The 13815-nt window shown below is 37.3% G+C and overlaps 1 protein-coding gene across 1 annotated transcript in view; it reads left to right on the top strand.

The window, feature by feature from the left end:
- The window catches only part of LOC145664203 (adipocyte plasma membrane-associated protein Hemomucin-like), a 75597-nt gene that overhangs the window by 24076 nt on the left and 37706 nt on the right, over positions 1 to 13815 (top strand). Inside the window, exon 6 of the mRNA XM_081730647.1 lies at positions 2106 to 2240. Within this exon, the coding sequence (XP_081586773.1) occupies positions 2106 to 2240 (135 nt within the window). The remainder of the gene's footprint in view (positions 1 to 2105; positions 2241 to 13815) is intronic.

The following is a 13815-nucleotide window of genomic DNA, read 5'->3' as shown; positions in this document are numbered from 1 at the left end:
AATGTTTTATTACACTAAGAGTAGTTTGCTAATAAGTAAATAATACAGGGTGTATCCAAAAGTTCCAGGACTGAATCTGTAAAATGAAAGTTTCTTACCTTTGAAGTTAAATTCCTCCATCAACTTCAAAGTACTCCCCTTTTGCATTAATACAGTGGTCCCAGCGTTTCTGCCATGCTTGGAAGCATTTCTGGAAGTCCTTTTTTGGAATAGTGTCAAGTACCTGCTGCGATTCTTCTTGAATTTCTGGAATAGTGTCGAATCTTCCCCCCTTCATCCGAAGCTTCAGCTTGAAAAAAAGAAAGAAGTCACAGGAGTCCAAGCCAGGTGAGTATGGAGAACCATTGTCATGTTGTTCTTAGCCAAAAACTACACCACTTTAAAGGACCGGTGTGCAGGTGCGTTGTCGTAGTGGAGAATGAGGTTATCGTTGTGCCATTTTTGTGGCCTTTTGCGACACACATTTTCACGCAACCTTCTTAGTACGTCACAGTAGAAGTCTGCATTGACAGTGCTTCCATGTGGGACAAATTTCCGGTGTACGATTCCCTGTTGGTCAAACAAACAAATGAGCATCGTCTTCAATTTGCTTCTTTCCATGCGTGCTTTTTTGGGTCTTGGAGACCCAGGACTCTTCCATTGAGAATAGTGCAGTTTAGTTTCTGGGTCGTAAGCATAAACAATGCTCTCATCGCCTGTAATGACGTGGACAAGGAGCGTGGGATCGTTTTTCACAGCTTCCTTCAGTTCCTCACAGATCTGTACTCGACAGTCTTTTTGATCCTGGGTCAAATCGGCACGAACCTCGCTGCAATGTGATGCATGTTCAACTGACACAAACTATTTGCTGAGCAAAACAATATATCCACATAAAAAAACTACATACGTGTTACAGTTTCACCAACCAACATTTTGGCTTCATCAGACACGTATGTAGTTTTTTATGTGAATGTATTGTTTTGCTCAGCAAATAGTTTGTTTATGTTTAAGTATATACAAAGCAAAGCTTCTACTTACGGAAAATATGTTCAACTGGTCAGTGAGAATTCGCTGACAAGTCCCATATCCAATTCCAACCTCTGCTCAGATATCGTGTATGGTACGTCGACGATCCTTGTTCACAGCCGCCCTTACTTTTTCCACTTTGAGGGGTTGTTGCTGTGCACGGTCTACCCGATCGATCATCATCAGCAGTCGATGTTCTGCCTTGAAACGACCAAACCACTCAAATGTTCGGCTACGGCTCATGCACGAATCACCAAAAGCGTGTTTCAACATTTCATAAGTTTCACTTTCCGTTTTACCCAATGTCGCACAGAATTTGATGCACACCCTTTGTTCTTCAACTTCCGCCATACCGCCGAGATAAGAAAAATTGCAGACGGCTAATGCAACACACACTCGAAAACACGTGCAACATTCAAACGCTTCTACTTCAAACCACGCTACTCGGCACACTGGCTCACAAGACACCACTGCAACACATCCTAGCGGGAAACTCGTTAACTGCAAGCGATTTGCATTTATGAGCACTGTCCTGGAACTTTTGGATACACTCTTGTATAATTCAGTATGGTATTAAAATTAGACGTATAAATGCAATTTTCGATGTAAGATTTCTTGTTACTTCATATTGTAGGCACTATATTGCAGGTAGAGGGAGAAATATGGTTCTGATTTCACGTTTAAGTGTAAGTTAACGTCTTATGTAACCTGCGTTCCTAAGCTAGGGACGTTGGCTTACTCATAGAAAAACTTAAACTAATCTATCGCTAAGTATTCAATCTTATCCACATAACTTGAATTGCTAGTAGTATGACTACATTAAATCTTTATGCTTCTTCAGCAAATACCTGAAGCTCTCATTGTTAACCACACTTCTTATAATCGTCACATGGGTGAAGCATTATAATGTCCAACCATGACAATGAAGAGACTAAAAGAGGGAGGAAAGCGAAACTTTGCAGGAAGCAGCTGTAAGGAGGTTTTTCTACAACTTTAAGAGTCCAATCCTCCGCTCTGAATGTGTATATTTAAGATACCGAAAATTTATTTCTTAACATCTAGAATGTCACAACCTATTTGTAAATTAATGTGTTTTCCAGGTTGTTGAGATATGACCCTAAAACGAATTCAAGTGAAGTGCTGATTGACAACATTCATTTTGCGAATGGAGTAATTCTTTCTCCCAACGAAGATCACGTTTTAGTCAACGAATGCTTCCGTGGAAGGATTTTAAGGTAGTATTTTCTAGCAGTTACCAATTAGAGTAAAATGTAGACAAAAATAATGCTCTCCTCCTCTAATTCTTTATTCAGTACTATATATATATATAATATAAAAACTTCTACCAGAAGGAAAGCGCTGTGACTTGTGATATGTCGTACTTCTATGGCCCGATCCTCTCATCTTGGAGGCGAGATTGTATGTGAGGTAATCGTACATGATGGCCTGTGCACCCACCAGAGACCAATTCAGATCCTTGTGTAGTTCTGATCTTCCTTCATAATCTCTGTGCTGCTTAAAAACGTGAAGCAAAATTTATCAAGAAAGAAAGTATTTCCTGGATTTTGTTATTTTTATAACTACTAGTAACAGTTAAGAATTATTTATTAAGAATTATTTATGCATTTTAGTTGGAATAATACGGAATCAAATGAGGGTAAGAAAATTCTTATCAGTTGATTATTAGATAATGAATATGATCTTTACATGTCCAGCTAAACAAATACATAGAACCGATATGTAACTTACAAGGTACATTCGTGAAGTGTCCCCTCGGGATTCGTTTAAAATTTATTTAAATGCTAAGTTCTCCACGGCCCATACCGGTAATTTGCATATTTATGGGCCTTCACATATCCAGAATTCAGACACTACTATAACGCTCGGACACAAAATTGCTTCTAGTTTCCTTTTTTGTAACTAGACATGAATGTGCGTATACGAAAAAGAAATTGGATCAACTACTGCTTGTCTTGACACATGTTACACTCTTCGGCCGCCATTTTGGATCCTCCATATTGGATTCAACTTTCGATTTTTCAAATGGGAATAGGTGCAAGTCACACATCAAATTAATGTACAGTTCACTGTTATAGTGAGTTTTGACCGTATCTTATACCGTTTGCAAGGTATTGTAAGTTACATGTCAGGTACTTCACAAATATTGAACCAAATAGAAAGTTGTATAGGGCCCTGTGTATATGTGTAATCTTTTACGTGATTTGTCGTTGACAAAATATTCTGTGGACGTACATACAGACACACAGACGTCAATGCGTAAATAGTAAGTCTTCATCCAAATCTGGTCGTGAACGATTTCGTGAGCGAGTTGAGCTCGATCATATTGATATAGACTTCCAGACCCGTAATGCTATCAATCTTCACGCACTTGTCCATAATCAGTTCAGTGCTTCAGTATTCAGCAACATGATTAGGCACGCCTGGAAAAAATAGCTGCATTTCCCGCTATTTTTCATTTCTTTGATGCTCCTGACAATGTTCTCTGTATAACTTAAATTCGAGTTTCTCATCTCCCAACTGCACAATGACTCATTCATCCAATATGCCTACATTCATATCCAGTTACATCTAAAGAAACTAAAAGCAATTTTGTGTCCTAGCGTTATAGTAGTGTCTGATTGAATTCTGGATATATATGAAGGCCTATAAATATGCAAATTACCGGTATGGGCCACTAAAATTAATACAGTACACATTGGACCGCGGAGAACTTCGCATTTGAATCAATTTTACACGGATCCTGAGGGGACACTTCACGAATGTACCTTCTTAGGAATCATTAAACTTCATGAATAAAAGAGTTTATATGAATTCAAGTATTTTATGTGGATAAACAAGTAACGTATCTTTTCCACTTTTTTTTTCACCTAAATATTAAGAAATTTGCTAAAAATATACTGCTAAAAATTTTCCGCCTTCATTTGATAACATTCTCGTATATATATATATATATATATATATATATATATATATATATATATATATATATATATATATAATATAGTATTTAGTTTTCTCATTAGGTCGCGTAAAATTATTGTTCGATTTGTTAGAGTGTAAATATATTATCGGTAATTATGTTGCCACTTCTGTAATGGGAAGATATTCTTAATGGACAGTATTAGAGTACTGATTACGGAAATTGTGTTCGAACTCTGTATGGTATAGAATACATAAGGAAAACTTCACAGTCAACATTATTGCTGCTCTGTTATATATGTGTGAGTAAATGGTAGAACAATATTTTGACAAATTACATATTCAGCAAACATGAGACGCAGATATTAATCTGCAGACAAGTTACCACAGCAGAAGTCTTGGTAATGACGCCTGCTTACAAGTATTTTATTAACTCGTGTCTTTGGTCTTCTGTCTACTATCAGTTTTCCACGTACATTTAGCTCTGATGGCCTGTTATTATTTATCCAATTGAAAGAAAGTATCTCGAGATAATGAAAGCATAAACAGTTATTCGTTTTCTTTTTGATGAACTCCTTGAATAATGTATTAATAAAATAAATAGATGTCTCACCTTGAAATCAATATTTGAATAATCTTTGAGTTAGCAACAGGAAAATTAATCAATTTTCACATTTCAGGAATTATTCTCTGTACTCGCGAGAGTTTTCATATGTCTAATCAATTTTGTTTCATTATTCCTGAGGTAAGAATTTTACAATGTTGGAATTAAGCGTAATTTGTACTTAACCAAATATATTAGTTGGTTCATTTCTCTTAAACTGCTAGTCACACTTACATTTAATGAATTTGAAAGTAACAAATAAATAAATAAATAAATAAAATAAAATAAAATAAAAATAAATAAATAAAAAGTGCAAACATATTGTCACTCCGAGTGGTTGCCAGGCTATCAGTTCATTTCTTATTTTGAAGTGCTTTCCGCGCTCGGATTAAAGAAATAAAATCACTTTACCTTCCCACCGGTAATCCCAACTTATCCTGTAGAATTTCCTCTGCTTTCCAGTATGTCTGTGTTATCGCTTGATGACACTGTACATGGTTAGTACAAAAGACTTCAAATCCCCATTCACGAGTCCATTGGGATCCCAGAGATCTTAAAATATTCTCGTTATTCACGCTTCTTTACTCCTACACAGAACTTTGGCACTCTGGTTCGCACCTACAGAAAATTTGGTGTGTAAAAGAAATTAGTTGTTTCCTTCTTCATTATATATGAAATTACAACCGTCAAAGGGTGTTCTCAATATATGGACACTGGATTGTCCAAGCACAGCAAGCTTGGCTGTGGTACAAGCCATGTGGTCTTGAGTGGAGAGCACGACTTCAGGAGTGTGAGAGAGTGTGTAGCTGTTCTGGGAAATGGAGATCCCGGGTTTGAGTCTCAGCCAGTCATTCACGTTTACAATCATTATGTGTCATTGTGTTTGAACAGCAACATCTATGTTGCTGTACGTGGACAATCCAGTGTCTCACCCATGACAGAGTGTGTGTGTCTGTTCTGGGAAGCAAACTGGGTGGTGTAGTGATCAACATGTCGGCACGGTATGTCGGAAATCCTGAGTTCGAGTCCAAGTACAATCATTCACTTTTTGTATGTTATTGAATTCGCACCTACAGAAGATCTGGTGTGAAAAATAATCGGTTGTTTATTTCTTTCATTAATATATACAATCACAATATTAAAGATACTCACGTTTTGCACTGTTTCTGTTGCTAACAAAAGAAAATGTGTGTGAAACTTTTTACACCAGAACCTAAGAAAAAAAAGAAAGAAAAAAAACTTGGACAATGAATGGGATGCTATATGACCAGTTACATTATTATTATTATTATTATTATTATTATTATTATTATTATTATTATTATTATTATTATTATTATTATTATTATTATTATTATTATTATTATTATATTGTCTATTTGTTCCTGATTAAGATACACATCTTTTGTTTTAACAGAATTATTTGGTGTACTATACACACAAATCACCAAGTAAGAATAACTCCATTTATCAATTGGCAACCATGATATGTAAATAAGTAAGCTCAGAAAATAATAATGGTGTAATCTAAATATGCTCTAGTACTCATTTCTTTTTCATTTTAAATGTGCGGACATATAATATCATGTATCTTCTTACAAGATTGATCAAACGGGTTTTGTACACAATACCGGTAGTTCGTTTTTACTGTGTTAAAATATAACACGGAAGGTCAATTCATCTAAGATGACCAAAGTTTGTGCGCTCACCTGCTCACGACAGTCCCTTCCTCCATCAACAGTTGTGCTCGATGTGGTGGCCACGAGCCTGGACTATCGCCCTGCAACGCAATTTCCACTGAAGCAGTGCGCGTAGATGTGTGAGGGGAATTGTAGACCATACAGCTTAACAAACTTTCCAGAGCCCCGCTATGGTGGTGGGACACCTTCGCGCGAGGCCTTGTTTCAGAAGGCCAAAGGCACAGAAATCCATCGGTGACGCATCTGGTGACTTCACATGTATGGACGAGAAGGGTATAACAGACACACCGGTCTCCATGACTGTACGCCGATAATACGCGACAGAACTGCGAGTACTGTGACTGGATGTTTTGTCCATATGAATCAATACCTTCCGGGTGCTACTACCATACAACTGTGGGGTGTGCGTTGTGTATAAGGGATCCATGGTGTTCATTTGAAAGAAGGCTGAATTCACCTTGGCCTTCCCACGAGCGCAGAAACCTGCCATCGCCACGAAGCCTTTCGAAAACTTCTCGCGACATTCACAGACTAATTCGCTGTGGCCCTTCACATCCTGTGGTGAATAAAAATGGCCCTGGGCTTATTGGTGTCATCAAAGTAGATCCAGGTTTCATCCAGAGTGACAACCCACTGCCATTTGTCACTTGAGAGGTACTGTTCATACAACTTTCTTGCGTTCGTGAATCTCTCTTGAATGTGCCTTGGTGATATCTTATGCCCCATCGCCTTATGACTGTTTTTTCCGTTCCAAATTGTTCTTAATGATGCGCGACACACTGTGCTCTGTGATATCCTGCATAAGGTGGCTAGGTTGCTTTGGGTGAGTGGGTTCTCCTTCACAACTAATGCCCTGATGTTTCTCACAACGCGTGGTGTCCTGGCGGGACATGCCCTTTTTTTTCACTCTCACGACTTGATCTTGATATTTAGAGCCGGTGCTTTTACTGCCCTGGCTTACCCTTGCTACTATACGCCTGCTGATATTGTTGCTCCTTGCCGCACACATTTTCACGATCACCTACGCACTGAATTGTGCATCGGAAAGTGTACATATGTACCTTTCCCAATAAGGTATCACTTTAACAGACATAATAGCTATTCACCACAACAACTTTCACATAGCGTTGTACGTGACTCACTACTGGATTCACGGGCTACTACGAACTTCTGGTTCCTTCTCCTGCGCTGTACTCGTTATCAGCTCTGTAAAATTGACCACCTTAGGTGAATTGACCTTCTGTATACAATGTTAATTATAGACGAATCACGATCTGATCAAAAATGGAACTTCATTTAATATTTTACCAAATTCTTATTCTGCATGCTTTGTGAAGATTATTGTATTTTATGTATTTATTTAACTAACTTCAAATAGTGTGCGAGGTCAGTTTGCTCTGGGATTAGTTATAATTAACAACAACAACAACAGTGAAAAATGGAAGGAAGTCATCCAGGGCCTATATTCAAAGGTATCATTCCGGCATTTGCGTGGTAGAACTGAGAAAAACCTGTCAGAATAGCTAGCCATTGGATTCGAACCCGGAACATACCGATTGCAGGGCAATAACGCTGACCACTAACCTATGGTTGCTCGATGTGTATGAGATTATTATACATATAAGTCTAAAATTAGCTAACAGAAGTATTAAAATTATACATAATTTATGAAAAGAATACTTTCTTTATTTTAACTTCGTTCTTTGAAAATTGCGCAAAATTACTTCCATTTATGTCCAAACATCGTTGTATAAGAAAACGCATATGGAAGATATGAAAAAAATCGATGAACTTACTATTTCCGTAAAAGATGTTTCATGTAATACTTCGCACACTTGTGTTGCTTATTTGGAATGTTACGTAAGAACGTTCAATTAAAAAAAAAAGTATACTTAACACTAAATTTCAATACTGAAATAGCAGCCCCATTTCTGTAGATAAATGCTTATCTAAGATGCACAAGGACGGAATCTCTCTATTATGTGAAACAAGTAACAAATTTCCGTAGAATAATTGATTAATTTTAAAAATGGAAAAGATTTTTAAAATTTTGGCGAAATACAATTCAGCTGTTAAGAATTCGGTTCCCTTTTCAATGTCAATAACTGTAGAGTTGTCTCATTGGACGTAGGGATATTTAATCTTCGAGTTTCGCAAACTTAACAATATTACAATATAATATAATATATATATATACCGTGCACAGAGCTTCTGTTTTTGAAAAAGATCAAATCATAAAATTAACAGAAGTAACTTATACACTATAATTCCTTCGAACTTGAGAACCAAATATATTTTTAATAAGGTGGGTTGGCAATGAGAAATCCCTTATCCCCTTCCCTTGGAAATAATGTTACACTAGTTCAAAACTGAGTTCTTGAGGAATACAAATGTGAGAATTCCTATATTGTAGGCATATGGATCACGTACTGTTTACTTATAAAAATAGAAACTTCTAATTATGAGTAATTTTTTTTTTCGTGTCTTTAAAAATAATTTCAAAATATTATTTTGTGTAGTTTGAAACTTTCACGATAGAAGTTAGATATTTTTCAAAAGTGCTCGGATCTTAAACATTTAATTCTAATTTTACAGGTGACGATCGTTTCACTGTTCTTGTTAGCGTCCTCATAGAACCTGAAGAAACTGCGTTTCGTATAAAATTAGAATTAAACGATGTAATACCCAACTTTTGAAGTGTGTTCAAGGTTTAGCTATGAAATTTTACCAATCATTTTTTTTTTCATGACTAAATATCCTGGCGAATGTAGTTGCACTAGTTCTGTCTTTTTTTAAATTTATGGAAAACTTAAAATTAGAATTTCTTACCCCATATATGGATCAAACTACATATTCCATATTTAAGTAACAATACTTTTATATGCAATATATCTATATATATCTATCTATCAATCTATATATATGATGGACTGTATAACACAAACGCTGGTTCGTTCTGTAACAGTTCGGTTTAATAATACAATGACTATTTTTTACAATTCCCGAGTTAAATTAAAATGTATATTGAACACTACGATAATACAGCTATAGGCTACGCGCTCACTCACACACTGCTCCTATACACAGTTTCAACGAGCATCTACACCTTCCTTCTTCTTCTACAGCTAACAAGTTACATTGAACAAACAAACATCTTTAAACAAAACTAAACAATTTAAGTAAACAAGTTAGGACTAAACAATATATATATATATATATATATATATATATATATATATATATATATATATATATATATATATATATATATATATATATAGGGCGCAAAATTTACGGTTGCCAGGTTGTCATTGACGACTAGAAATTTACAGCTGGTGACCAGTGTTCAGTAGGAATGGTTTCTGTTAAAGTCAGAGGGCTGTGCAGTCGCCCCTCCTTTTCCATCCTCAATCGAAATGGTTTGCCTCCTGGCACGTCAACGCGAAAGATCTAATTGTCTGGTTTTGAAATTTTATGCTCTGATGTAATCTTTTTCTTTGTCAAACCAAAGTCCGTGTGGGGAGGGGGGGCTCATAATTTGTACGTGAGAGATACTGGCGACCATCATTTTTGGATTGGCGAGTGCGTCTGACTTTGAAATTTTGCGGCCTGCAATATATACAGAGTGAATCAAAAGTCTGAACACGGTGGAATAAATCGAGAACTTAACTTCGAATCGAAAAACCAAAAAACACGTGTTTAGTAATATTTAAAAAACTATCTGATGAAACCAAACTCGACCCTCTAGACCCACCCCCTGGGTGCTGGAGTGGGGTCAACTTTGAAATTTCAAATGGAAACCCCAATTTTTGATTGCAGATTTGGATTCTACGGCCCAAACTATGTAAGGTTTCATCAACACTTTTCCGTCGATGCACTATATGGCGCCATAATCGGCGAAAATAAATTAACTGTTTGGGGTGAAAAAGAAAGACATTTTGCTGTTAGACCGAGAATCGTTACCAACAGATCCGTCACCGTTAACGACCTGCCACTTATAAACGAATCGCTCAGGTGAACGTCGCTTTAACATGTGAATGAACGAACGAGCAATGCCATCCCAATGTTGCAATCCCATGTCACGTGCCACTAAACGTGTTATAATTCACACATCCATACGTTGCATGTGAGAAGAGAACACAATAATGAAACGAATAACACACACACACACTCACACACAGGTATCACTTCTTGTACAAATGCTCCACTATAATGCCCAAATTACAGGTTACGCCTATAACCTTCGTCATGTCTATCCCGAACGAAAGTTCGATCAACGTACTTAAGAGGACTCCATGCCACGAAAATGAAATGAAATTTTTGACTTTTAGGTCCAACGATTTTGCCGGTTAGGCTAAAGGAGACGGTGATTATGAGAGAGATGAATGAAATGGTGGAATTAAGAAAGTGGGAGGAAACGGGAGATCCCCGAGAAAACTCACGCACACGATGTTTGTCCACCACAAAGTTCATTTGGCGGGAGCAGGTTTTGAACCCAGGACCCCAAGCACCAGAGGTGAACGCTCTACCACTGAGTCACCGTGGCCCCATCCATGCCACGAAATTAAGGTGGTACCGTACACATGTATTGAAATGTGCACTCTGTTCACACAATGCTCTTTAGTGGTAACTCCTTTAGTTTTGAAATTATATTGGATCGACAGAATCTAATCTTGTCTAGGGTCCGATGTGATCAATTTATTGATGACACATTAATAATGTCGTATTTACGATTTTGTTTCGGGAGGGGCTTTGCTAACTTTCGGGGGGACTTTGCCTGGAAATGTGAAAATTCTGCAAGATATTTCATTTACTTTACTATACTAAGTAAGATTTCGGGGGGGGGGGCTTAAGCCCGAAAGCCACCCCCCTAGACTACTACCCTTTACAGACTACTACTACTATCACTACTACTACTACTACTACAACTACTACTACTGCTACTACTACTACTACTAATACTACTACTACTACTAGCAGATAATAATATAATATAATATACTATAATAATAATAATAATAATAATAATAATAATGAGAAGAAGAAGTAAAGAAAGAATTCAATAATAATTTCACCCATCTAAAACTATGCGAGACTGCGAGCAGTCTCGTGAGTCGCAGTCCGACTATTCGCTCAAATCAGCCGAAATGATGGCGAAAATCATGATGCCGTCGCTTCGGAGGACGACGTCGTGCCACTGCTGGGCCAAGACAACCGTTCCTGAACAGCGGCGGGGCCGTCACGGTGTTCGCTGCTGTCACCCAATAGTCGACGACGGTCGGACGAACTTCGTCGGCAATTGTTCATGGGGAACGTCTCGGTTCCAAAACCTAATAGAGGTTCGGATCTCACTTTCAACTGTAGGTCCCGTCTCTCTCGTCCCACTGCGGAAAAGGAACGATAAACACCCTAACAAACCCAATAGTCACACATTTTCTTTTGTTTTTTGATCACATGTATACTTCTTTCATCACGTCTACAGCATTGAAGCTAATTAAAGTTCATATAGGAAGTTCTCCTGATTTCGCCATTACAGCGTCACGTCACACAGCGACAACGATGTTTCGACTAAATCTTATACAGGTTTGTGCGCAGAATCCGACTCTGCAATAAGAAATAAAAGCTTCCATTTCAAATCTTTCAGCTAACCCCACCTAGCGGTAGGGTGCGGTATCGTGTTTGGTACCATTGAATAACTTTGTTGATCCGACGCGTATTTCTCAAAATACTGCACCTTGTACAGACGGTCGGAGCTAATATCAAGCTCATAAACGAAGAGGGGAGCATCTAATTTCGCCGATTACAGCATGATATCACACATCGACGAAAAAGTTTTGATTATACCTTACATTATTTGGGATGCAGTCTCCGAATCTTCAATAAAACATTGGAGTTCCCATTTGAAAAATCAATGCCCCCTACTCCTTTTCAGAAGGTGGGGGCGGAGTGTTGCGTTTGATATCATCGGATAGCTTCTTGAAACATATTAAATACGTTTTTTTGCGCTTTTATGATCAGAAGTGTATTTCTCCAGTTACTCTACCGTGGCCAAACTTTTGGTTCACCCGTTATTTCAAACATAAATTAGCTTGACAGTTACAGGCTATTTTTGATAATTTCACACCATTCGAACAGTTGCACGTTATAGGGCCAATTCTACACTATCCTGATATCTTTTAATCGTCAGATAAGATAACACTGGTCGCAGTGGTCATGTGTTATTTTGTGTAAGATGAGATCTACTACCGCGACAAGGTTGGATCATTCCGATAATTTATCTTTATCAGAGAATGGTACAATCTGTTAGCTTTCAAAAATGAAATGATGTTATTTCTAAGAGGTTATTTGGCTTGAAAATACTTTATATTAAACTAACCTGAATCTAATGCACCAGTAATCAAAACACATACATTCACTATTATGTAATTCTGGAATCTTTATTTTTCTTTTAATTCGTAGCTTTATTATGTAATCTTTTAACAATAATCTCCTTTGAATCTTTGCAATTCATATAATTATTGTATTCTTTCTATCTTTGTCCTTACATCATACATCCTACATCTTCGTTACATCTTGTTTATCTTAGTAACCACAGACTAACTACCATTCATTTAAGGCTACATCTGCATGTATAATCTTTCGTGACTTTTCCTGCCAACACTCTCCCCCCTTTACAAACTTCAACAACATTTCATTAATGAACCTTTTGTCTATTTCTAATCCTTTCCTTTAGCTCTATCTTCTGAGTGCCACTTTCGAAAACACTTCATAAATGTAGACATTAATACGATTTTGCTCTTCGAAGGTATACCACTGGCAACCCTGATAGGTGTATCCCTGGCAATCCTTGAAACTATGCATTCATCATCTTTCTCTTGCCCGCCTTTCCAGTTAGAGTTATTATCCCAAATTGTCTCGTTTGATCTAAGCTTCTTCCTAGGAATCTTCGCTTTAACCTTACCGCACTTCTGCTTTACTTCCTGTTCTTTTTCCTGCATCTTCTTCTCCGCTTCTTCGATTTGATCACTTCTCAAATTTGCTGATGACAACACACCACTCACATTAGTAGATTTATGTTTAGAGTGTGCTGTGACTACTGAAAATAGACCTTGATTGCAGGCTTGCTTTCTTTTGTAATGTCTGCGTTTAACTTGGTTCGATTAGGCCTAAGCTCTTCCTGGACAACATTTGGAACTTCTGAGTTCTGGCGTGTATGTTTCCATTCAAACTTGGGGTTCAACCTTTTTGCAAAACATGCCCTCGCATAATGACCTATAAACAGGCATCTGAAACATCGTTTGGATTTAGCTGGACAATCCTTATTTTTGTGAATTCGTTTACATCTTGTACAGGACTTACACACTTCACTGATGCTTGACGATGTAGTTAGATGGTCATTATATTTCTGTTCAGTCGCTGTATCTGCCTGCTTACACTTTAGTTGTCGTTTTAGCATACATATTTCCTCTTTTAATAAAGTTATTTCCTTATCTCGCTGTTGAAATTCTTGTACAATCCAACTTTTAACTTTTGTGTCAACCATATTCTGAATCTGTTCCCACCAAC

This window comes from Thermobia domestica, chromosome 11 (assembly GCF_964235325.1).
Source record: "Thermobia domestica chromosome 11, izTheDome1.hap1.1, whole genome shotgun sequence".
In the NCBI taxonomy this organism is placed as follows: Eukaryota; Metazoa; Arthropoda; class Insecta; order Zygentoma; family Lepismatidae; genus Thermobia; species Thermobia domestica.
The sequence above is the reverse complement of the archived record's forward strand: the minus strand, read 5'-3'. Positions and strand labels throughout refer to the sequence as shown.